General features: G+C 49.9%; 1 protein-coding gene across 1 annotated transcript in view; it reads right to left on the reverse strand.

Moving 5' to 3' along the window:
* Positions 1-27,323, reverse strand: part of FLOT1 (flotillin 1) — a 179,790-nt gene that overhangs the window by 16,179 nt on the left and 136,288 nt on the right. Inside the window, exons 11-12 of the mRNA XM_069635191.1 lie at positions 19,561-19,698; positions 19,160-19,324 (exon numbers count right to left, since the gene is read on the reverse strand). Of these exons, the coding sequence (XP_069491292.1) occupies positions 19,160-19,324; positions 19,561-19,698 (303 nt within the window). The remainder of the gene's footprint in view (positions 1-19,159; positions 19,325-19,560; positions 19,699-27,323) is intronic.

Genomic DNA, 27,323 nt, shown 5'->3' on the forward strand with positions numbered 1-27,323 from the left:
GGGCATAGGATGGGATGAGGAAAGAAAGAACTTGAGGCCTCAAGAGTTTCAAAGAGGTCCCAGTGCTGGGGACCTCTTTGTGACACTGAACTCAAGACTATCAGAACGGTTAAGAGACCTCCTATTCTTTCTTTCCGTATTCCATCCTATGCCCCTCACCATTTATATCCCAAAAGACTATGCTGCTAAATGTGTTGCAACTTTTCAATGTGCCCCCTTTTTCTCTCGACAGATCTCTGTGTAAAGAGGTCTTTAGCACTTTGCACAGACCTACACTGGCAAGCCTCCGTTCACTTGCTCATTGTGCATCGCTTTCCACCAATGCCCCCAACACAGTCACAAATCACTTAGGACGTTACTTTCTTGTTTCAGAAGGGGGCCCCCACGCAAGCTCGCCCTACGATCGGGCACATTTCTCACCACAAACCGCATCTGTGTAAATAACACCCTGCCTCACCCATTTATTCTCCTGCTTTCAATCCCCCCTTTCATCAAGTCTAAGATATTTACAGACTCCACGTCAAGGCTACCCGCCGATTAAACTCCAGGAATGGGATCCTTTTTACAGTATTCAAATGTTTCTCATGAAAAAAATGGGGCATCCGTATAAATGATTGAATAAAAAAAAGGGAGAAGAAATTAAACCAATTTTTTCGAAATATTGGGTAATTTATAATAAAATATAGGTGTGGGTGGGGTAAGGGTATTAGTTAAGGTAAGGGGGGTGAGCTCCCCCCACATTATTAGAAAAAGCGGTAATTTCGCCTTTCACATTTTTTATTCGATCATTTCAGGGTAAAGCGAGAAAAAAATTACTGCCACCCTACTATATCACAGTATTGCGACTGGCACCTTACTATATGATAATATTGTGACTGGCGCCTTACTATATGATACGATTGTGACCGACACCGTATTATATGACAGTATTGCGACTGGCACCCTACTATATGACAATATTGTGACCGACACCATACTATGACAGTATAGCGACTGGCACTGTGCTATATGACATTGCGACTCGCACCTTACTATATGACAGTATTGCGACTGGCACCTTACTATATGATACTATTGTGACCGACACCGTACTATACGACAGTATTGCGACTGGCACCTTACTATATGATAATATTGCGACTGGCACCTTACTATATGATACTATTGTGACCGACACCGTACTATATGACAGTATTGCGACTGGCACCTTACTATATGATAATATTGCGACTGGCACCTTACTATATAATACTATTGTGACCGACACCGTACTATATGACAGTATTGCGACTGGCACCTTAGTATATGATATTGCGACTGGTAACTTACTATAGGATACTATTGCGACTGGCACCTTCCTATATAATATTGCGACTGGCACCTTAGTATATGATATTGCGACTGGTAACTTACTATAGGATACTATTGCGACTGGCACCTTAGTATATGATATTGCGACTGGCACCCTACTATATGACAATATTGTGACCGACACCATACTATGACAGTATAGCGACTGGCACTGTGCTATATGACATTGCGAGTCGCACCTTACTATATGACAGTATTGCGACTGGCACCTTACTATATGATAATATTGCGACTGGCGCCTTACTATATGATACGATTGTGACCGACACCGTATTATATGACAGTATTGCGACTGGCACCCTACTATATGACAATATTGTGACCGACACCATACTATGACAGTATAGCGACTGGCACTGTGCTATATGACATTGCGACTCGCACCTTACTATATGACAGTATTGCGACTGGCACCTTACTATATGATACTATTGTGACCGACACCGTACTATACGACAGTATTGCGACTGGCACCTTACTATATGATAATATTGCGACTGGCACCTTACTATATGATACTATTGTGACCGACACCGTACTATATGAGAGTATTGCGACTGGCACCTTACTACATAATATTGCGACTGGCACCTTACTACAGGATACTATTGCAACTGGCACCGTACTATATAATATTGCGACTGGCACCCCACTATAGAATACTATTGCGACTGGCACCGTACTATATAATATTGCGACTGGCACCTTCCTATTTAATATTGCAACTGGCACCTTACTATAGGATACTATTGCGACTGGCACCTTACTATATAATATTGCAACTGGCACCTTACTACAGGATACTATTGCAACTGGCACCGTACTATATAATATTGCGACTGGCACCCCACTATAGAATACTATTGTGACTGGCACCGTACCATATAATATTGCGACTGGCACCTTCCTATTTAATATTGCAACTGGCACCTTACTATAGGATACTATTGCGACTGGCACCTTACTATATAATATTGCGACTGGCAACTTAGGAACAAGTTACCAGCATGGGTCTGGCATGGATTCACATGCTCATGAATATTCCCCGTCAGGTTGGGAGTCCTCGGTAAAGAAAAAAAATCAGTTTCTTTTCTGAACTGTCTTTCTACTAATAACCAATCACTGGTCTCTGGGTCATACTGCCCTCAGCCAATGACTGCCCTCTACCTAAGCCCCTCCTCAGGCAGCCATCTTCAGATCTGGTAGCACGTAAAAAATGGAAGTAGGACCAAGAGAAGAGCCGCAGAGGGGTTGGAGGGAGGGTTCGCATGTGAATCCATGCCAGTGCCAGACCCATACTGGAGAACAACAGTTACAGTTAAGTAACTTGTTCCTTCTCTAGCATGGGGTCTGGCATGGATTCACATGCTCATAAACACAAGAATACATAGCAGTACACGCATGCACAACCATGGGAGGTGGCAACGCTCAATATAAAGCATTTCAACAACTCAACATTAAGCATCTCCTACCTCCTCACCAGGCTCACCTTCAAGCAAACAGGTTGCGCAGCACTGCTTGGCCGACTCTGGACTCCTCCCTGGAATCCCAGTCGATGCAGTAGAATTTTGTGAAGGTGTGCGTCTACCTCCACGTAGCAGCCCTGCAGATGTCAAGCAGGGGCACACCAGAAAGGAACGCCATAGTAGCAGCGATCGCTCTGGTTTAATGGGCTCTCGGACGGCTGGGCAACGGTCGGTTTGCCAACCGTTGACGGTGCATGATGCAGCCGGAGAGCCATCTGGAAATGGACGCCTTGGAGAGGGCCTTCCCTTGGTTCACAGGGCCAAAGTTCACAAACAACTGTCATGTCCTCCGAAAACTCTTTGTGTGGTCAACGTAGAACTTCAGCGCTCTAGCCACATCCAGCGAGTGCAAAGTCCTCTCAGCCGGCGACGAAGGCGACGGGAAAAAAACAGGCAACACCAAAGGCTCGTTGAGATGGAAGTCCGACGGCACCTTGGGCATGAAGAAGGGGTGCGTCCTCAGCACTACCCTCGTCTCGTGCAATGTCGGGTACGGAGGCTTACAGGAGAGGGCCTGGATTTCTCCCACTCGTCATGCTGAGGTGATGGCCACAAGAAATGCCGTCTTCCACGATAAGAATTTCAGCTGCGCTGAATGCAAAGGCTCACATGGCGGGCCCATGAGCCTGGTCACCACCACATTGAGCTCCGACGCCGGGGCCGGAGCCTCCACCAGTGGGAACGAGCGGAACAGTCCTTTCATAAACTCCTTCACCAGGCGCTGGGACCACAGCGACGACCGCCCGGAGTTCTGGTGTAGCGGGAGATAACCGCCAGATGAATTTTGATGGATGCATGCACCAGCCCCACCTTGGCCAGCGACAGCAAGTACGGCAGCACTTGAGGGGCCGTAATCCGTAGAGGGTTGATCTTCTGTGCACAGCACCAGCCAGAGAACCTCTTCCATTCATGTCCATAGCACTTAGGAGTCGAGGAAGCCCTGGCCTTGGCAAATACCTCCTTGCAGTCCGCCGGGATATCGTAGCCTCCGAAATCTAGTGCTGCAGGAGCCAGGCCTGCAGGTTCAGCGATCCTGGGTCGTGATGCAGGATCGCGCCTCCTTCCCTGGCGAGAAGATCCGGATCCGTCGGCAGCTTGACTGGAGGGGACGCTGACATGCCCAGAAGGTCCGGGAACCAGATCTGGCTCAGCCACGCCGGTGCGACGAGGATCATCCTGCACCAGGACCGTCTGAGTTGACTGATGAGTCGCAGAAGCAACGGTGGGAATGCATAGAGAAACAGGCCGTCCCAGGGGAAGGAGAATGCATCCCCCAAGCTCCCTGGCTGGGGAAACCTGCTGGCAAACCTCCGGCACTTGGTGATTGCCCCATCTTCAGAATAGGTGATCTGCTTGATCTTACTGAAGCACCCACTTGTGGCAAGAGCGCAGCTCCCTGCTGAGTGAGTTGGCGACGGTGTTCTTCACTCCTGCCAGGTGAAAAGGTACCAGTAACATCCCCTGGGCGACGGCCCAGTGCCACAGATCCTGCGCTTCCTTGGAGAGAGCCGGGGATCTGGTGCCCCCCTGCTTCCAGATGTAGAACATTGTGGTGTCGGTGAAGACCCGTACCACTTTGCCCTTGAGGGACGGAAGGAAGGACCTGAGGGGCCAGAACACGGCCCGGAGCTCCAGGACATTGATGTGCAGCGACCTCTCCTTCGGGACCCAAAGGCCTCTTGCGTTGAGATCTCCGGTGTGCGTGCCCCATCCCTCCAGGGAGGCGTCCGTCGTCACCGTTTCCTGATGCGCTGGGGTCTGGAAATCCATGCCCACTGCGAGATCCGGTGGTGGGGCACCCGCGCGCATCGCTTGACGGAAAGTCTCGTTGAGGGCGATCTTGTCTTGGAAGCTTCCCGCCACTTGTATCCAACGGGCGTCGAGGAACTCTTGCAGCAGCCGCATCCGCAACCTGCACAGTCGCATGAGGTAGATGCATGATGACATCATGCCGAGCAGGGACTTGATGGACCTCACCCTGGCAACTTCCATGGTCAACAGCCTTGTACCTTGTCCTGAATGGCTTTTATCCTATCCTCCGACTGACTGTAAAGCCAGCCGCGCCACCGTGTTGAGCCTGGCTCCCAGGAACAGGGCGTCCTGCAATGGCACCAACCAGGCCTTTGCATAGTTTATCGAGAACCCCAGTCCCGTGAGTAGGCGGACGGTCCTCGCTGTGTGGTCGACGGCGAGTTCCCTTGACTTCGCTCAAATGAGCCAATCGTCCAGATAGGGGTAGACGTGGATCCCCTGCAGGCGCAGCCGTGCTGTCACCGGTGCCAGGCACTTGGTGAAGACCCTTGGTGCCGACTTCAAACCGAAGGGCAGTGCCTTGAACTGATAGTGCCGCCCTTGGACCACGAAGCACAGAAACCTTCGATGTCCTTTGTGTATGGGGATGTGGAAGTAAGCATCGTCCAGGTCCAGTGACGACAGGAAGTCCCCTTTTTCCAGCTGTCCCAGCACGTGCTGAAGGGTGACCATCCGGAATTTTTGGGATTTTATGTATTTGTTGAGGCGGCGGCGGTCTAAGATAGGCCGCCAGTCTTCTTTCGGACAAGGAAGTACAGCGAGTATACTCCGGAGCCCCGGAGTCTCTTCGTGACGAGCTCTATCGCACCCTTTTTCAGCATCGCCTGTCGGGTCCCAGTTAATCGGAAGATGAATCGGTGGAGCTTGAGGCTCGATTTGACCGAAAATATAAGAGTAAACTCTTTGAAAAACACACTACACAGTAAAAGCTCGAGAGCTAAGCACGAGGACTCCCAACACTTGAACGTCCAGTAAAAGTCTGAAGATTGCTGCCATAGGAGGGGCTTAGGTAGAGGGCAGTCAATGGCTGGGTGCACTATGACCCAGAGACCACGACGGGGAATATTCATGAGCATGTGAATCCATGCCAGACCCCATGCTGAAGAACTATAGGATACTATTGCGACTGGCACTGTACTATATGATATTGCGACTGGCAACTTACTACAGGATACTATTGCGACTGGCACCTTAATATATGATATTGCGAATGGCACCTTACTACAGGATGCTATTGCGACTGGCACCTTACTATATAATATTGCGACTGGCACCTTACTATATGATATTGCGACTGGCACCTTACTACAGGATACTATTGCGACTGGCACTTTACTATATAATATTGTGACTGGCACCTTACTATATAATATTGCGGCTGGCACCTTACTATAGGATACTATTGCAACTGGCACCATCCTATATAATATTGCGACTGGCACCTTAGTATATGATATTGCGACTGGTAACTTACTATAGGATACTATTGCGACTGGCACCTTCCTATATAATATTGCGACTGGCACCTTAGTATATGATATTGCGACTGGTAACTTACTATAGGATACTATTGCGACTGGCACCTTCCTATATAATATTGCGACTGGCACCTTAGTATATGATATTGCGACTGGTAACTTACTATAGGATACTATTGCGACTGGCACCTTCCTATATAATATTGCGACTGGCACCTTAGTATATGATATTGCGACTGGTAACTTACTATAGGATACTATTGCGACTGGCACCTTCCTATATAATATTGCGACTGGCACCTTAGTATATGATATTGCGACTGGTAACTTACTATAGGATACTATTGCGACTGGCACCTTCCTATATAATATTGCGACTGGCACCTTAGTATATGATATTGCGACTGGTAACTTACTATAGGATACTATTGCGACTGGCACCTTCCTATATAATATTGCGACTGGCACCTTAGTATATGATATTGCGACTGGTAACTTACTATAGGATACTATTGCGACTGGCACCTTAGTATATGATATTGCGACTGGCACCTTACTATATAATATTGTGACTGGCTATATGACAATATTGCACCTGAAATTGACATTGTAGGACCTGCTTTCCCAACACATATGTTTCATTAAATCAGGCATTCCTATTGTGTAGCACAATTCGAAAACTCACAATTTAAACTCAGTTGAAACCACAGTAAAACATTCCCTGGTTTTATTGGGAAAAAAAATGAAATATACAGTTGTTTGTTATCCCAATCTTCATTTGTTTTTTTTAAAGGCAGAATTTAACTCTATTTGTTCTCTTTTTTGTTTTGCGCCTCGCCTCTTGAGCTCTTCTTCCAGGCTAGTGAGGCATGTTCATGCTGCAATCACAGAGCACCAGAATGATCAAATGCAGCTCCCTGCCTCAAACCCTCAGCCCAGAACTCACCAGGAGATCCGGGCTGCTAAAAGCCACCAGGAACCTGCTTCTTATGAAAAGCCAGAACCCTTGTACGACTCTATGTGTCACACTCACATCAACTAAGACAACTATGCCTTAAACCATGCACCCAGTAGGTGTTGATGCTAAGTAGGACATTATCAGTAAACATCTCTATGTAAACTAACTAGGAAATGACACAATGTGCCATTGATACCAACTACACTTGGACAAACAATCCGAGCATGTACACCAAGAAAGCATCAGACCGGTTACACTTGCTGCATTTTGTTTAATTCCTTATGCCTCCTCCCCCTCTTTTTTATTCTTGTGTACTGCACTATTAATGATACATTCTTTTGCTACATGCATGATTTAATGTAACATGCACCACCCCTCACTATAAACAGCCTCATAAGCCTTTAAAACCTGACAAAGCCGCAAGACGAAACACGTGTCGGCAAATGCAAAGTACGACACACACAGATAGAGAGCACCAATGCAACAATGTAGCGGGCCACTATCCCGAAAGTGCCGACACGCCACTAGGGATACATAATCCATCAAAGCAATGAGTCAGTGGGATGCTTGATGGCACAGAGAATTAAACCTCTACAAACCAGCAGCAAAGTTTCTGCCACCTCATAACGTGCTGATGCGCCAGACCACCTTGGAGAAAGTTGGCCCCCGCTAGAGGTGCCAGCAATGCCAAGGAAACGCTGGTTGCCAGCCTGGTGTAGACAAAGCAATGCCCTCGCTGCTCCATCCTTGGATGGATGCGACGGTGGAGGAAAGAGCGCTGGAAACAATCTCCTTAAGGATGTGAAATTGTGAGACAAACATAGGCAGAGAGGGGGGATGACTGATTCAAAGCCACATTTTCTCCTTTGAAAGCAGGAAAGTAGGAGGCAGTCAAGGGTTACGGAGTCCCTCATCTACTCATCAGGCGTGCAGAAGAGGGCAACAAGACATAAGCTGAAAAGCAGCCGCCACCAGGAACCCGAGAACCCGGTCCGGGTCCCAAGACACCACTGAAAAGGTGTGTGGAGGACAGGAAGCGACACTTCCAAAAACTGGACCACGGATGGAATGAGGTTAAGTCATGGTTTCAAATCTCTAGGTTACCAGTCTATGTGCCAACAAGAAGGCTTCTCGTATCCACGGTATAGCAAACTGATCAGGGTGACTAAACTGACATCACAGTGACCCTAAATGAAGAAAAACATTGCTCTTAATTGCAGCATCAGCAAAAACAGTATTTTGCCCCAAAGCTTTTAATGCATAAAATATAATTTTCAAAATCAGTTTTTCAAAGCAGGACACACATTACTAACAAAACTTTGTACGTAATACATAGATGTTCAGTCCAGTTACACTGACCGGAGTTGAATGCTGATAGACATGTATCATCCCTTACAAGATCTAGGGGTTTCGGTGAACAAATGACATGTATGTGAGGTACAAAAACAGTACACAATTGACAGTGTTGGTAATATACACTAGAGACAACGATAGGTAGTCGACACAACTGTGTTTCGGGCAATTCATTAGCCCTTCAGTAGGGGTGGCAAGTGGTTGGCCTTCATCAGGATGGAAAAACAGGTTGGATTGAAGGTGTCCTACTGTTCTCGTATAGACAGATCTGCTACGGTATACGTCGGTCGCGCTCCTCCTGTGCTGAGTCTAGGAGGTTGCGGCCGCAGTTTGATATTTTTCATACACCCGAGTCCCCATTAATGGGAGTCCCTGGGCTATTGATGGACTTTTGGATCCATATCCTTGGTGTGGTTTGTTCAGCCCGAGCCTGTTCCCATTACTCGAGGTCTTGCTGTATTTTGAGTGGATGAATCAGTAGACGAGCCCTGCCTGAGTGAATCGCAAGGTGCTGCGGTCGAATAGCTGTGAACTCTTGCACTCTTGACCGTGCAGGGTCCAAAACTGATTCTGCTTTATGAGCTGAAAAACAGCTCCTTATATTGGATTCAGGGGCTGGCCCTGGGTCTTGGTTATGCCTGAGTGGGGGGCTGTGCTGCCAGCCCCCCAGCGCCATCAGCACCTGGGGTGCTTCCTGACAGTTTTTGCCCTGCCTGTTTCCTGCCTGACCTTCCTGGGTGCTTAGCACCTCATTGGGATGAAGGGCAAGGTGCCTTCATTCTGCTGCCTCAGCCTGGCGACGGTGTGTCTGCCTAAAACACTGGGAGAGAGTGGGGGAGAGGGGGAGCGCAGCCCAATTGTGTTGGGCTGCTGTTCTGGCCCTCTCCCCAGCCTGACTGCCATGGGGCACGGGTTACCTACCCCTGCCTGGTACCCTTGCAGCGTTGGCTACAACAAGGCCAACTATGGCCACCTTGCTTGCGCTGCCCCTCACTTTCAGGTTCTCTTGTGAGTCACAGAATACACTATTTAGTTGGCACTTTTGGTAGGTGGAGCATTTTGTTTCTCCCTCAGGCAGCGCGGCACATTCCACATCCTCCGGCCTCCCTCTGCAACAAAGAAGACGGACAGAACCAAGAAGAGAAGTAACTTTCAGGTCTGCACTCGCTTTGAGGGGTCGCATTAAGTCTTCCATGCTGGTTTGAGGGGCACAGACTGAACTTCGTCGAGCCCTAGGAGAAAACACAGAAAATGCAGCCATGTGGCCGCTTTCCTCAGATCCTGGTGGATGCATTTCCAGAGACAGTCTTCTTAAGTATGAAATGCCGAGAGCCGCCACCTCCCCACCAACCCCTCTGTGGTCAGCAGCCCCCACAGCCGAGACCTTCGCGAAGAGTCGCGCTGATGCTGTGTGCATGAAGGGCCGGCAGGGTACCTGGAATTGCCCACAGGCACTTCCCATGCTTGCCACAGAACTACACATCCTGGCGAGTGACGGCAATCGGCATGCGCCCTCCTGCAGAGCCTGGAAGAGCTGAACCCGGGTGTCCACCGCAACGTTCTCTTTCTGGGAGAACTTGTTCTTGAGCTGAAAGTCTAAAGCTGGCCTCCCACCACTCGTTACCAGCACCTTCCCAAGCTCACAGCCAGAACCCCTTCCTTTACAGGGAAGCCATGCAACCGCCTGCACCAAGACCTTCTCCTTTGTGGGGCTTGGGGGAGCTGCGAGGGGGTATTGTGTGTGAGCCCCCCATGCCAGGAACAGGAGGCAGATCACAGATAGAAGCGGACCTCAGCACCACCAATGCTGTGCAGCGTGCATGACTTACACTGTTAGTGGCCCAATGGACCTTCTCGGTAGCCACTCGAGTACTAGTGTCTTTTTTGTTTAAGTCCTGCTCATTGCCATTTTGTTTCTTGGGTATACCTCTGTTTGGGGGAACCACGAGGTAGACCTAAAATGGCTGTTGTACACACACAGGCTCTCTCCAACCCCAGCTCTGCACCCTTCGACTGGTTCGGGCTGGTCTAGACCAGTCCCTGACCTCAGAAATGGCCATTGCACACCTCATGGGGGTGGTCCTGGGTGTTTGGCGGTTTTTGGAGCCACCATCATTTTCTGGATGCCAAAACATCTCCTTTATGTGATTGGAGGGCTGGCTAAGGGCAGCCCCTGTGGTGGGGAATATCTAGGGAAGACTGTCCCTACACTTACTTCCTTCCTTTCTATTTTCCTGGATTGCTGCAGGTTGAGTTACCTCCTGGAGGATTGGTGCTGCGGTGAAGCTGTTGCTGCATTTTTGGGACCAGGCCTGGCCATAATCTTTGTACCCTGTGCCCTGGGTTTAGCTCCACTTTGGATGTTTGACTGCTGGATGGCCTTCAAAAGGCAAAAGTCCGCCATTGCGGGTTGCTAAATTGGGCAGGCGGGGGGCAGCCAGGGGGCGAAGTGACTGGCGAGTGCCAGCTAGAACTGGTGCCCCCAGTCGGGAGAGTGGGGCAGTTTCACAGGCTTGAGTGCGGTGGGTGGAGCGCGGTGGCGCCAATCTTTGGGCTTAAAAGCAACCCCTGGGGGCGAGGAGAGCATAGTGCTCTACCTCGATTCACTGGGATTATCGTTGCCACGCTTGCACTGCCCTGCCCGTGCCCTTAACTGCCAGAAGGATTTAGTTTTGGAGCCTGACTGTCTCGCTGTGTCCATCCCGCCTCAGTGATGCCGCCATCACTGTATTGCCCGTCTCCGGGTGAGGAGTGAGTTTCTCATGGAGCCGTGATCCAGGTCTCCCGTGTCTGCACCGGAGGAGGCGTGCAGTGAGGTAGGGTGGCCAGAGTGGGGTGGAGCGAGAATTGAGTGGTGGGGGAATAGGCCTAGGGCATGTGCTCAAGATCGGACGGTGGAAGGGGTGGAGGAACTAAGGGGAATGTATATTGGAATTGCCTGATATTTCTACTGGTTCAGTGTTCAGTTAACAAGGTCGCTTTGAAGCGCATATTAATTGAACTGAAAGAATATACTGTGAATTTAACATAGCGAGAGCGTGTAATTGTAGCCAATATCGAGTATACGCTGTATGTTGGCTCCCAGAGGACAAAGAACGGGTCCTCAGGGAGGTAGTGGCCGCCTGCCTGAGGGCTAAGAAGGTAACGCTGGGGCAGCTTCGGAGTTCGGTGGGGCAGCTGAATTTTGCACTCTGGATAATTCCCATGGGGAGGCCTTTTTCACGGTCAATCGTGGGGGGAATGTCAGGGTTGACCGTGGCACACCACCACACCAGATTGTCAGAAGACCAGAAACAGGACCTGGACATCTGGGACAGTTTTTTGAAGGATATTAACGGAGTGCAGGTATGGCCAACAGAGAAGGCGAGCAGCAGCCAGCTTGAATTTTGAAGCATTTATAAACGCGCACACAACAAACTAAATTGTATCCTGGCGCAGATGGAACGGATTCAATGCAAGCCCATCTGGATTGTATTAGAACAAACGTAGACTGAGCAGGGATCCAAAGTAATTAGATTTACTTAAAAAGATAAGTTTTAAGACCTGCTCTTAAACTCATCAGCGAGTTAGCCTGTCTCAGATTTAGTGGGAGAATATTCCACAGTCTGGGTCCGGTCTTTGAAAAGCACCGATCTCCTCTTGATCTACACTTCATCCTAGGAGTTACAAGGAGGAGTTGATCCTCCGACCTAAGGGTTCGGGTGGGTTGGTACTGTTTCAATTTGTTTATCAAATATATTGGTGCCATCCCATGCAAACATCTATAGACCAGGCAACCAATCTTGAATTTGATCGGATATCATTACACTGGCTGACGGTGGAAGATCGGATCAAATTCAAGATTGGTTGCCTGGTCTATAGATGCTTGCATGGGATGGCACCAATATATTTGATAAACAAATTGAAACAGTACCAAGTCAGCCAGTGTAATGATTGGCGGAGACCAGATGTATGAGTGTTCTTGGCTACATCAAAGACCAGTCTCACTCCAGCATTTTGTGCTTTTTGAAGGAGATGGATTTGATTACTCGGTGCTTCTGCCAGGAGCCTGTTACAGTACTCAAGGTTTGAATTTACCAACGCCCTCACCAACGCCGCATGATCTACTCGAAGCACATAGGGTAAGGCTTGGCGCAAAAGGCGAATATTATAGATAGGGAGTCCGGTTTTCGGTGATTATCGATTTTCCCCGATATCTAGACCCCGTTATTATTTATTACTTGGGGGACTCCGATAAACCCCGGTAAATCATATGCAGGGAGCGGATTTGAAGCTGTGATGTCTTGTATTCAAGACAGAAGCATTGCCAGTGAGCTATCATGGCAGCTCTATGAAAGACTTGGATTTAGTGCCTTAAATGATTATGCACCATTGCCACCTTGTGGCTGAATGGTGAATTGCATTTTACAACCTGCCTTCAGTATCTGAGGTAAGTCATGCCCTTGGCTCCCAAGTAGCTCCCCCACCAGCAGAGGAGCCAGACGTGGGGACGGCGGTTACTGCCTCTGCCAGAGGCAGCTACAGGCCTCGGGCGTGTTTTTATTTATTTGGACAATGTTCTTCGGGTCCGTGGACCCGATTAATTTATTTATTTCTGCAATGTTGGTGGGGACCAACACTGCGGAAATAAATAAATTAATCGGGTCCACGGACCCGAAAAACATTGTCCAAATAAATAAATAAACACGGCAATGGCCAGAGGCAAGACATGCCCTTGGCCCCCGAGTAGCTCCCCCACCAGCAGAGGAGCGGGATGTGGGGAGGGCGGTTACTGCCACTGGTGCCCCTGCAAGGGGTCACCAGTGGCAGTTACAGGCTTCAGCCACGGCCTTGTTTTTTTAATTATTTGGACAATGTTCTTCGGGTCCATGGACCTGATTAATTAATTTATTTCCGCAATGTTGGTGGGACCAACATTGCGGAAATAAATAAATTAATCGGGTCCACAGACCCGAAAAACGTTGTCCAAATAAATAAATAAACACGGCAATGGCCAGAGGCAAGTCATGCCCTTGGCCCCCGAGTAGCTCCCCCACCAGCAGAGGAGCGGGATGTGGGGAGGGCGGTTACTGCCACTGGTGCCCCCTGCAAAGGGTCACCAGTGGCAGTTACAGGCGTCAGCCACGGCCTTGTTTTTTTAATTATTTGGTCTGTGGACCCGACAAACGTTATCCAAATTAATAAATAAACCATGCCGTGGCCAGAGGCAAGTCATGCCCTTGGCCCCCGATAGCTCCCCCACCAGCAGAGGAGTGGGATGTGGAGAGGGCGGTTGCTGCCACTGGTGCCCAGAGGCAGTTACAGGCCTCAGCCACGGCCTTGTTTTTTAAAAAAATTATTTGGACAATGTTCTTCGGGTCTATGGACCCGATTAATTATTTATTTCCGCAATGTTGACCCGACAAACGTTATCCAAATTAATAAATAAACCATGCCGTGGCCAGAGGCAAGTCATGCCCTTGGCCCCCGATAGCTCCCCCACCAGCAGAGGAGTGGGATGTGGAGAGGGCGGTTGCTGCCACTGGTGCCCAGAGGCAGTTACAGGCCTCAGCCACGGCCTTGTTTTTTAAAAAAATTATTTGGACAATGTTCTTCGGGTCTATGGACCCGATTAATTATTTATTTCTGCAATGTTGACCCGAAAAACATTGTCCAAATAAATAAAAAAACAAGGCCGTGGCAGAGGAGCAGAACGGGGCAGGACCTTTGAACATCTCACATTGAGAGATGACCCTACATTTGCATGCAATGAAGCAATAAAATACCATTTCTGTGTTTACACCTGGAAAAACAGTTGTCTGCGATTTTTTGAAAGGGGCAAATGGGAAAACACTGATAAACACAGAGTCCAAATTTTTTGAAAACACTGGAAAAACACCCCCGGAAGTAAAACAAAAAAAATAAACCCCTAAAACAGGAAACCCTAATTATAGAATACAGACTGAACCTTGGCTGAGACCTGGGCATTACATCCCAAGTCACTCTGCCAAATACAACCCAGGTTCTTTACCTTGGTGGAGTATTTGAGGCTGGCTCCCAGAAACTGGGGTGGAGGGGGACATTTTTTCTCCATCAAGGAGATGCTTCGGGCCAAACAAAATCACCTCCGTTTTCTGTGGGTTCAATTGCAGTCAATTTTCTTCCATCCATGTGCCCACTTCCTCTAAGCATCTGGTGACCAGGGCAAGAGCCTGATGTATAGCTGGGCATCATCAGCACAAGAGTGAAACCTGAGATGGTATTTTTCCAGGATAGTCATCAGGGCATGAAGATCAATATTGAACAGAGCGGGCAAAGAGCTTGGCCTATTGACGGACACAGCAGGGAGTGTTGGTTTCGGGGCTATCCTGGGTAGAAAATGTTGCGGCCAGCAATGCCTGAACAGCGGGAAAGATGAAGGACTGAGCAGAAACATAACATTTTAGGAGCTTTTTCCAATAATAGTGGCACTAATGATCTGGGGGGAGGAATTAAGGGGCAGGGATGTGGTGTTTTGGCCAGACAGCATGTCGGTGGTCTGCCCAATCAGCACCCGGTGGGCAGCCTGTCCTATGGTTTTCAGGTTACTGAACAGGTTGGTGTTCCTGTGTCGGAAGGGCAATACGCGCTTCCAGGTTAAACATGGTCCAGGTATCCTTAACACCGCAGCTGATGCCGTGACCCGTTTTAAACTACAGGAGGTGTAGCGTTGGCTACCTGGGGTGGACCAAGCAATGCCAAAAATCCCCCGAGACACTATGGGAAATTGGTACCCAGAAATAGCCTCATTAATAGAGGTTTCAGGGGCCAAAAGGCAAAAAAGCATACGAAAATGCATTTAAGGAATTCAGGGAATTTTGTGGGGCTCAGAGAGGTACAGTGATCCCATTCCTGCGTCAGCTACGAGCAGAGGGGGTAACAGTGGGGATGGCCAAAACAAAGATGGCGGCCATCCGCTTTTTTGCAGGGTAACAAGGAAGGTCCTTGCCTTCAGCTGTTTTTGCCATAAAAAGGCCTTAGCTGGCTGGAAAAGGACAGCGGTACCAGGGGCTCAGAGGGGGGTGGGAGGGGGTAATACTAGGAGGCCTCTAGACCCGGCAATGGTACGGGTGCTAGGGTGCGTCTGCAGAGATGAGTGGGAAGTGCCATTGTTCAGGGCAGTTTTGGGGCGGCATTCTTTGGGGCATTCAGGATTGGGGAGGTAGTGGGAGCATCTACTTCCGACCTAATAGTGGGTGGGCGGGGGAGGGGGTTGCCAAGGGATGACCTTTCATTCGAGGGGAATGGCCTGGCACACATATGGTTGAGAAAGTAAAAAACTGACCAGGAAGGGAAGGGCGTCAGGGTCACTATGACTGTCCATGCAATGCCCGATCGATATCTGCCCCAGCAGGACGGCTGTGGGCATATTTATTGTACAGAGGGGAGCAGGGGGCCCCACTGTTTCTACTTCTACACAGGGATGGGTCTTGCCTTTCCAGGTACCAGTTCGGGAAGAGTATGGAAAAAATCCCTGGGAAAAGTGGGTCTCGGGTGGGGTGGGCTTTGCCCCACATGCTTTCAGAATTGGAGCCGCTACAGCGGCTGCAGGTGCGGGCATGGAGAGAACCAGATGAAAGCAATTGGGCTGTGAAAGTCACATGCCTACAAGGGGTGCATCAGACCCCTTCGGCTGTGTCAGAGGTCGGGGGGTTTGTGTAAAAAAAGGGAAAGACTGGTACACAAGCACTTGTCACTGAGCAGGAACATGGCAGCACCGGTGGTGTGGGTGGTGTGGGTCGTCGGACACTCGTAAGAAGGATGGAATGGAGAGTGCGTGAGCGGCCGGGATTGACGTTTGACATCCACTGGATTTATCGTGGGGGGCCACAAGTGTGCCAAGTGCCTTCATTGGTTGGAGGACAAATGAGGAGTGGGCTGCCAAGTCCCGCATTGGTGATTGAACACGTAGGGGGAAACTACCTGGTCAAATTGGGCCGGAAGGACCAGCACAGCAAGATAAGGGGAAGGGGGGGGGGGATAAACCAAAAACAAAAGAGTTCTTATAAGGTCTTGAAACCTTTGCAACGTGCAAGTGCTAACGCATGAGAGCAGGGGAGGAGGGGGAGTGCAGGGAAGGGGAGAAGGGAAGAAAACAAACAGTAGCGCTCTGACTAGGCCACAAGACCATTTGGAAAGTGCAAGTGATGAACATGAAAAGCTGGAGAGGGGGAGGAAGGACAGTGCGGGGGGGGGGGGGTGGGTGGAAAGCACATAGAGACAAAACAAGTAAAAAAAGTGCGGGAACAAGTAAGTAAACTGCAATGAGGAGGACCAGAGAAGCAATTGTGACAGGCAGGTAGAGTGACTGTGGCCTCGCCTCGGGAATAAGGGGCATGCACGTATGAACACAGGTAACCAATGTAAGCCACAGCGAAAGCTGAGAAAAGGCCATCCAGTGGGTGCCTATAGATCCTAAATGTTCAACACAACGAGATGCAAAGCACAACAAGGTTACCAAGTCAATCAGTGTCTGCAAGTAGAGAAGGTGCCACACAGGGGCAGGTACCAAAGCCAGACAGCACTAGTAGGTAGGCAAGAGGAAAAACACAGCAATATGCCAAAAACAGCCAGGATGCAGAGTCAACAGTGGTGGCAGGTAGGTAGGAAGAAGAACACAGCCGGATGCAGAGTCAATCGGAGGCCAGAGGGAAGGCGAGTGCAGGACACAGCGCAGGCCGGAGAAGTCAGGCCAGCAACAATGCCAAGGACATAGGGAAGAAACAGAAGTTCCAGAAGATAAAAACAGCCACTGGGACATGAGGATAATGCAGGAGGGCCCAGAAGCCCCGCGAGAACAGGAATGCAGCTAGGCAGAGGGTCCAGCGTAAGAGGGATCAGGAGAAGGGTGATGGGAGTCAAGCAGGAGTGAATGAGGGGCAACGGCAGCTCTTAGCCAGGAAGGCAAAGTGAACTGCAGCTGCGGTGCAGGAGCTCCAAGACAGGGCACACAGGGGACCAGAGCTGCTTGCAGAGTAGCAACTGGACCCCACCAGGCCCATTCTGGCCCGGACAAGTCCAGACAGGGTACTCAAATACCCTTATAGGTGGCCTCTGTCGGCACCTGGGCCTCTGGGGGGTTTGAACATAGCTCAAGCCAATCCACCAAAAGCGGAGGTGGCCTCAAGTTGCCGGCAAGTCACATAGGGCTTGTGGTCATCGGTATAATCAGAAGCAGCCATCTTGAAGAGCGCACGCCACACTGGATAATAAATCAAGTCGGCTACTGGGCTCTATTCACACACATCAAGCCAGGACCTTGTCTCTATTCACCCCCAACACGTCGGCTACTGGGCTCTATTCACAAGCATCAAGTTAGGAACTGGTCTCAATTCACATGCATCAAGCCAGGTTTGGGTCTCTATTCACACGTATTAAGTTGGGAACTGGTCTTTATTCACCCGCATCAAGTCGGGAATTGGTCTTTATTCACCCGCATCAAGTCGGGTACTGGTCTCTATTCACACATACCAAGCCAGGAACTGGTCTCCATTCACACATACCAAGCCAGGAACTGGTCTCCATTCACACACACCAAGCCAGGAACTGGTCTCTATTCACACACACCAAGCCAGGAACTGGTCTCTATTCACACACACCAAGCCAGGAACTGGTCTCTATTCACACGCTCCAAGCCAGGAACTGGTCTCTATTCACACGCTCCAAGCCAGGAACTGGTCTCTATTCACACACACCAAGCCAGGAACTGGTCTCTATTCACACACACCAAGCCAGGAACTGGTCTCTATACACACATCAAGTCGGGTACTGGTCTATATTCATACGCAGCAAGTTGGGTACTGGTCTCTATTCATACGCACCAAGTCGAGTTACTGTCCTCTATTCACACACAGCAAGTCGGGTACTGGTCTCTATTCACACACAGCAAGTCGGGTACTGGTCTCTATTCACACACAGCAAGTCGGGTACTGGTCTCTATTCACACACAGCAAGTCGGGAACTGGTCTCTATTCACACACAGCAAGTCGGGTACTGGTCTCCATTCACACACACCAAGTCGGGTACAGGTCTCTATTCACACACAGCAAGTCGGGAACTGGTGTCTATTCACACACATCAAGTCGGGAACTGGTCTCCATTCACACACAGCAAGTCGGGTACTGGTCTCTATTCACACACACCAAGCCAGGTACTGGTCTCCATTCACACATACCAAGCCAGGAACTGGTCTCCATTCACACACACCAATCCAGGAACTGGTCTCTATTCACACACACCAAGCCAGGAACTGGTCTCTATTCACACACACCAAGCCAGGAACTGGTCTCTATTCACACACACCAAGCCAGGAACTGGTCTCTATTCACACGCTCCAAGCCAGGAACTGGTCTCTATTCACACGCTCCAAGCCAGGAACTGGTCTCTATTCACACACACCAAGCCAGGAACTGGTCTCTATTCACACACACCAAGCCAGGAACTGGTCTCTATACACACATCAAGTCGGGTACTGGTCTATATTCATACGCAGCAAGTTGGGTACTGGTCTCTATTCATACGCACCAAGTCGAGTTACTGTCCTCTATTCACACGCATCAAGTCGGGTACTTGTCTCTTTTCACACGCATTCCATCGGGAACTCTGTATACCTCAGCTGAGCGGCGATATCTGGCCATATATACCTGATTTATACTGATCCCCGTCAGCTTCTCCACGGTCTCCGGCAGTCGATTGAGGATGTCCAGTACCTCGCCGGTCAGCTTGGCTGCACCCACCTCCCCGTTGCCGCTCGACACCATCTTCACCTTCTTCACCTCACTCAGGGGCCTGCTGATTTCCCCTGCCATCTGTAAATGCCAGAGAACATACATCAGGGGTCTGTGAAACTGATAGGAACGGGGCAACACACATGCAATGAGAGAGCAGGGACAGGACATGTGTGGGGCCACCATGATTAACAGATGATGAGAAGGTTTCTTGGCCGAGATGTGTCCCTGCCCTCCATGCCCAAGGCACCCCCTGCTTTCCCAGTTCTGCCCACCTCCGCCCTTGCACCCCCTCACCACAGCCAGCAGCCACTCACCAGCGGGAGCTTCTCAAGCAGCATGTCCACCATAGCCACATCCTGGTACTCCTGGAAGGCCTCGCCTTTCTTAGCCATCTGTTCGGCATCAGCCCGAGCCTTGGCTTCAATGGCAAATGCTTTGGCTTCCCCCTTCACCTGTGCCAGGGAGAAAACAGGTGGATAGTCAGCACTAGGGGAGCGATGGGGCCGGAACAAGGCAGAGCTGTGCTCTGGCAGAAATGGTCTTGTTGAAGCGCTGTTCTGTGGTGGCCTTTTAAGACTGCTTTTTTGAGGAAGTTACAAAAACTAACTACGTTCCTTCAGACTTTTGAGCGGCCTGCTCACATTTTGCTCAGAGGGCCCCTCACCTGCTCCAAATACAACCCTAATGCCCCCCCACCGGTTCCAAAAGCAACCCAAAGCCCCCCCACCCGCTCCAACAATAACCCCAGGCCCCCCCCCACCCAGGGCCCCACCCCACTCTTTCCCTAAACAACCCCACGGCTCCCGCACCCGCTCCAAAAGCAATCCCAGAGCCCCCCACTGTTGGGACTGATTTTCTATACTCTGGGGCTTGGTGGACAGATGTATAGAAGGTCAACCTATATTGCGACAGGGACAATTCTGGGAGCTGTAGCCAAACCAGTTCACGGTAGGTGGACGAGTGGTCTAGGCTAAGTCTCAAGAGGTGTTGAGCTTGTAAGGGGTCCTCAATGAGCACAAACACTGAAAAGTCAGGGAACACACTTAAGACACACAGTTATAAAAAGCCTTCTATATTTATAGCCATATAATGCTATGAAAAATGAATACTAGCATCAGACCTACAGATAACGGGTGTATCTGCTACTTTTACTCCCTCAAAATAGGCAAATCCTCCCAGAAAATTAAAACAGGGAGCAAAAATACTCCCAACAAAGTGCATGTGCGTGTGCATGTGTGTGATCTTTGATTGGCTAGTCGGATTTTTCGGTTTCATATGGCCAAGCAGGGGAGGGGGCGGGATGGGATGCGGGTGGAGGGAGGGCGCACAAATAAATGACTCGCCAGACTAGGTCGGGGAAGGAGAGCACGATCGGTGGGGGGGGGGAAGAATGCCAGCAGGGCCCAGGGGAGGACTGTGCTCACTGGAGGCCCAAACACTCATCTGCAGTGCTTACTGTTAAATAAACTCTCTTGGATTGTACTCCTTGTGTCTGTCGTACTTCTGATAACCATGTCTTACTTACATATGGTGTCAGAGTGGGATGCGACTCAATTGGGAAACATTGGGGGACTCTAAAATTTCATAAACTTAGTAGTCGAGCCTCCGATCCCTCAGTTACCACAGGGAGTCGATTGGATTCGACATTTGCAGCAGTAGGGAGTTCACGACCCCTCCAGGAAAGAGAGGACTGGTTCCCACCGACTTGGTCCTGATACCCTCCTAGTTGTTACATCAGGTTGGCTCAGAAGTCTGGCCTAGCCTTGAAGTTTGGTATAAACATACTGCCCGTAGTCATAGACCCAGAGGCAACGTAAGGGTGTTGATCCCGGACAATGGGCAAAACCTGTTTGAAATAAAACCCGGAGATAAGATAGCCCAGGGGATTCTTGAAAAAACAGTGTTCCCACAGAGTGAAGAAGTAAACCAGGTTGAGGAGACAGAAAGAGGGAATCAGGGCTTTGGGGGAGCAGATAAAAACATAGAAATCCAGAATATCAGGGACGATGAGACCACCCTCTTCCCGGATTTATCATTTGCCCAGCAAAAGGATACGATGCTCGCTGAAACTTTCCTACAGGCCCTACCCGAAGGAGGACAGAGGAAAGGCAGCCCTTTCTTCTTCCTAAAGCAGGGATTGTTACACAGAGGAGACACCACTGTGGATGGTCTTGTCCAAACCCAGTTGGCGACACCTGGAAGCCACTAATTCTCTATCCCAAACAGCCACTCGTTTAAAGGAACATGTGACCTTAGTCAGAACCCTGGTGCAATCCCATATGGAGAAGGCCCAAGCCCATTAAAAACAAGCATAGGATAAGGAAGAAGATCTCTGTTCCTTCTCTGTGGGGCAGAAGGTATTAGTTCTTTTACCCACTTCAGAGAATACACTCAGCTCAAAGTGGCCTGGTCCGTATTCATTTCTTAGAAGGTACAAGCACCTGCACATACAAAGTGTCACAATCGGATAAAAAAGATGAAGATCCATTTATACCACATTCACCTCCTTAAGGGGTGGAAGGTGAACCCAACAAACACCACCTCCTCCATTCCAGCTCGCTTAGCCCCAGAGGAAAGAGATGATCGTGATCTTATTCCCCAAGATATATCTAAAGAAAGACAGGGAGACTTGATGGATCTTATCGAATCCTTCCCGGATGTATTTAACGAAACACCAGGTAGAGTCCAGGGCACATACCATTACATCTGAACCCTAGAGGAAAAATAGTTAATCTGAAGCCCCATCGACTCCCTGAGTCCCGCAGAAAGATAGTCATTGAAGAGGTAGAAGCTATATTAAAGGCCAATGTCATAGAACCCTCCTCTAGTCACTAGTATTCCCCAAACATTCTAGTGATCAAGCCAGACCAATCCTGGTGGTTTTTCATTGACTTCCACCAAGTAAATACCATCTCAGCCTTTGACGCCTATCCCATGCCACAAACGATGATCTGATCTACAGGCTGGGTAGTGCCGTCTACACGGATTTAACAAAAGATTACTGGCAGGTGCCACTGCATGGACCTGATAAAGAAAAAAAATGCGTTCTCCACCCCCATTTGATTGTTCCAATTTAAAGTACTACCATTTGGACTCCATGATGCTCCCGCAAACTTTCAAAGACTCGTGGACACCACACTGAAACCATACTCCCCATTTTTGTGGAGCCTATATCGACATCGTCATCTATAGCCAGCCCGAGGGTGAACATCTTTTGCATCTCTATACAATCATGAGAGCCTTCCGACAGGCAAGACTTACAACCAACCCCAAATAATGGTGACTCGCCTAGTCGGCAGTCAAATATCTAGGATTTTTTGTGGGTAATGACTGTCCAACCACAATGCGAAAAAGTAAAAGCTGCTTTAGATGCTCCTACCCCAAAAACCAAGAGATCTTTCAGAGCTTTTTAGGCCTCATCAGGTATTATCGAAAATTTGTTCTGAAATGTTCAGATAAAACGGCCCGATTAACCGACAAACTTAAGAATGCGGAACCGCAAAAGATCCATTGGACCGATGATGACATTTGTTATAACAACTCAAAAAAGCCCCTATACTAAAAGTAGCCGATTTTTCCCAAGAATTTATCCTACCAACCGATGCCTCCTTGACAGGTTAGGAGCAGTGTTATCCCAAGTTAGTGATGGTTTTGAAAACCCCATCCTATTTGCCAGTAGGAAACAATTCCCAAGAGAGAAAAACTTCAGTGATAGAACTGGAGGCCCTTGCTATCAAATGAGCCATTATACATCTTCGCTACTATTTACTGGGTAGGAAATTCAGGCTGATAACTGACCATTCTCTGCTAGTCTGGATAAGCAAGAGGAAAGACTTGAATCCTAGAATTGTGCGATGGTTCCTAGACCTTCAACCTTACTGTTTCACCATAGAACATCGAAATGGAAACGAACAAGGATACGTGGATTTCCTTTCACGGTTCCCCTGTGAAACAGAAACTGTCACATCGCATAGGGAAAGTGTATGTGAGAAACCAAAGGGTGTCTCACTGACCAGTCCCTTGAGATCTGTCATCCAGGTGGCCGGGGCATGGCCATTGCTATTGGATCCAGACCCCGGGGGTGGATGAGTGCGGGAGGATCACCTGGATGAGCGGTCCATGGGGAGTGGGGCACCCGGAGGAGAGGCGTGGTATCCCTGTTTCCAGAACACCCTCATTCCATGTACTATCGAGGAAGTTTGTCATGATCCGCCGACCATGGAAGTTGTGGAATCAATGGAGGAAGGGTTGTGCTGTATTGTCTCATGGCAGAAGCGAATGCAGCATTCTAGTGTTTCCACTTCCTGTTAGTGACGTGTATTTATGCGCGTCGGCAGCTTTCGACAGCGCGTTGCAACCCTAATTGCTTTCGGGTTTACACGCTGTCAAGTTCTACTCTGCATACTCTTGTGCTCTTTTCCTTCCTTGCCCTCCTCTCCTGTCTTCCTCTGTTTCCCTTCCTCCCCTACGTTCCGCTCCTCGGAACGTATCCTTTCCTGTTTGGTTTCCCTTTACCTCTCGCGTTCCCGATCCACTTACGGCGCTTCCCGCGGTCATTCCTTGCAGCAAAGGCAGTTCCGCTCCGGACCCTCAGACGTGCCTGGAACCTTCCTCGCTCCGTCTTTCTGTCGGAGCTCCCTACTCTATGTTGGATGGCCTTACTCTTCTACACCTTACCGGGATGAAGATCTCACCGGTACATGCTGGTCCTTGCAGTCTTCCACAAAGAAGACAACCACTTTTCTACGTCACCGAATCCAGTTAAAACCTCCGGATTCTGCCAACATCATTCTACATTAACAGGGTTTTTCAGCAAAGCTTTTCCCTGCCTGTGGGGTGGTCTCCCTGGAGGTCCCCACTGCCGAGCAATTGCATCAGGCAGGGTGGCCTCTGGAAGAGCCCATCCTAAATTCTCCAATAAAAAGCCTGCTGCAGCTTGGAGAGAGAGAAGAGACATTCCTTCTGACGAATCATCCGAAAACGAACATTCAGGTCAGGAGGAGGAGGAGGCGGGTGAAAGGGAAATTCAAGCATATTCTGAGACTTTACCCCCTGTATCCCTTTCCTACACGCACTCTGCTGCATGGACAAAGCGCTTCAGGGAAAGACAGACTCTCACACAGCCAGTTTGTTTTCCCAACAGCAGGGTCAGGCACAGTGAGGCATTTAACCTTAATGACTCGCACCTGAATCCGGTTACCTTTCCCCACTGGGATAAAAGGCAGAGCACGAGAGCACCCGGAGAGCAAGGCAAGAGCAACCGAAGCGAGCAAGACCAGCAGAACGGAAGGGCAGGAAATCCCAGGAAGGCAACGCGACCATACAAGCAGAGCAGACAGGACCAGGAGGTGAATGAAAGGCTGTGGTCCTACCAGCTGCAGGGTGTACGTCGCTGCAGAATCCAAAGGGGCAACTCCCTGCTACTGCAGAAGGTCACATTGGTACCTCCTTCATGTGTGGTGTGAGGACTTGGAAGGAGGCGAGCTGCGCTGGGCCAAAAGCCTTGACTAGACGGAAGGTCTTGATAAACTGTATCAGCCGCTGCCGGTGAGTGAAATGGGAGATCGGCTTGTGTTGATAAATGAAAAGGACATTAACGTCAGTAGGGGGGCATGGCTTGGTAGCCATGGAATAGGCTGCGATTCCTGTGTGCTCCGAGATCCGGCAACTTGATCCGACAAAAAAACATACATTTTTTTGACCTACAGCAGCTTTAAAATGCATGAATAGGCGTGGGAAGGCACGGAGCAGAGCACGAGCGGGCTGGCTGCACGTTTACAGCTTTGGAACAATCACATTGATACTTTGTATCTCGGAGCCGGCCGCGAAAGAAGACCTCAAAATGGCGGCGGCCGAGAACAAAGGGACTCCGAGGGTGGCACCCTTGTAACACAGAGCTCTACTCGATGGATGGCTGAAGTGGCGGATCGCTGGTGCAGCATAACAGGCATCATATTGCTCGGGCCGAGCAGCTGTAATGCACGGGGGTCCCCGGCCAACATAGCCGAGGACCTTGGTGATTGGAGGAGGCACATAGATCGCGAGTGCCTGTGCAACTCGTGAACGCGGCAAGAAGTGCCCCAATGCCTTAATACGGCCGTTCCCTCCGGCGAGTGCGCACAGCGCCAGAAGCGAAAGATAAGGGCGGCCTTGGACGTAAAAGAGGTGGCCGGGCCCCGCAGGACAAAAGGCCGCCTCCGCAACAATAATCGGCAGAACTTGGGAAACAAAGTAACTGAATGCAGACACCGACATCAGACGGATTGCGACCACATTATTTATTAATTGTGTGGCAAGTGTTCACGGCCACGAAAGTGAGCCGAGGATCCGAATGCTGGCCGGACCGCCCCTATGCTGATGGAGTGCCACCGAGCAGCAGACGATCGCGGGCAGACACTGCACAGTGCGATGAGCGTTAGATAGACCTGGCAGGTTAGCTGGTAAGCTGCGACCTGGGAGGCACACATGGAGGTGCATTGTGGAAGACCCCCGCAGAAGGACACGAAGAGCCACATATGGGCTGTGGGGCACGAGTTGAACGGCCTGGGGCTCGCAGCTATATTGGTGCCTAAGCACTGTTTCGAGTGCAACATTACAAGTGCAACATTGGTACGATTAGGCGAGACGCCGAAGGAATGCCCTGGGAACGAAGCGCAGATCGTTGAGGGGCTCAGCAGACACCATCGGGCCCGGGACGCAGTGGCAGCAGTGGGTATTGCAACACGAGATGGAGCGAAAAGTGCAACGCTACACATAAACACACGAACACTCCCTGGTCTGAACAAAAGCCAGATGAAGGGATAGATGTCCCTGCAGTGCCAGCAAATGCAACGCTGGAGGAGTATGGGACAGGAGCCCGCGCATGAATATGACAGGTGCTGAGGGAGCATGATGTGGTGCGCTGTTTCATGTGAAATGCAGTCTGGAATCAGTGTCACTCAGAACGGATCGGGGAGTATTGTACAGTTGGTCTTGCCATAACAAAGGCCGGTGAGCGGACCCCCTTCTGCTGTAGTTAGTAGTTACAAACGCAGCATAGTGAGCTGTGGAGGAGGTTGGGACCTGCACAAACGACAGGGACCCCAAGGTGAAACGTTGCCAGGAAGGTAGAATAAGTGGACGTTGAGCACGGGCCCAGGAAGCACGCTACTAAAAACACTGCCAAAAGGAGTGGGAGGACACAGCCCACTCCAAGATAGACCTTGCGTGCCGCCTGCAGGGCAGCCCATTGAGGACACCCAAACATTGAACTGAATTGGGGAAGCTACAGTGACACAGGAGAGCTGATATAAAACATAGTGAGATTGCAGGATGTCAGTGAAAGGGCTGAAGTCCAGGAGCAAGCAACCCACTATGGACACCTTTGCAAAGGCGCAGCGGACCCCTTCAACCCCAACACAAAAGACGGGGGAGGCATCGGGGGATGACCCCCCTGAAGGAGAAAACCAACAGGTCCTAGCGGCCATAACGGACTTGAGTACTAAGTGGGGCACGGCGATGGCGGAACTGCGGACAGCCCTAGAAAACAAAATAGATGCCGTAGGAATTGAAGTCACCTTGCTGCGACAGGACGTCAGAGCGCTGGCAGAAAGAACTAGCGGTCTGGAAAGCGCAGTAAAGACCAACACTGATGTAAGCACGAACAATGTGAAGGAGGTCCATGTGCTCAAACAACAGGTTGCCAACCTTGAAAACAGAGTGGAGGAAGCAGAAGGACGGGCGAGACAGAATATCCGGGTGATTGGCCTGCCAGAAGGAGAATAAGGCCAGGACCCCACGGATTACGTGGAGTATATGATCCTGCAAGAAGTGGGAGCGGACAAACTGTCTCAGTGGTTCACGGTAGAGCTGGCACATCAAGCCCTTATGAGAAAACCACGGCCTGGAGCTCGACGCGGCCGATAATTGCGAACATTTTGAACTATAAAGACAGGGAAAAGATTCTAGAGTATTTCCGTAAGGGCGGAACGATAGAAAGAGCCTCCTCCAAGGTTATGGCGTACCCAGACTATACTATGTTGGTGCAAAGGCAACGATATAGTTATGTTGCGGTTAAGAGAAGATTGTGTGCAGCAGA

This window comes from Ambystoma mexicanum, chromosome 13, assembly GCF_040938575.1.
Source record: "Ambystoma mexicanum isolate Mex_15411 chromosome 13, UKY_AmexF1_1, whole genome shotgun sequence".
NCBI classification, from domain to species: domain Eukaryota; kingdom Metazoa; phylum Chordata; class Amphibia; order Caudata; family Ambystomatidae; genus Ambystoma; species Ambystoma mexicanum.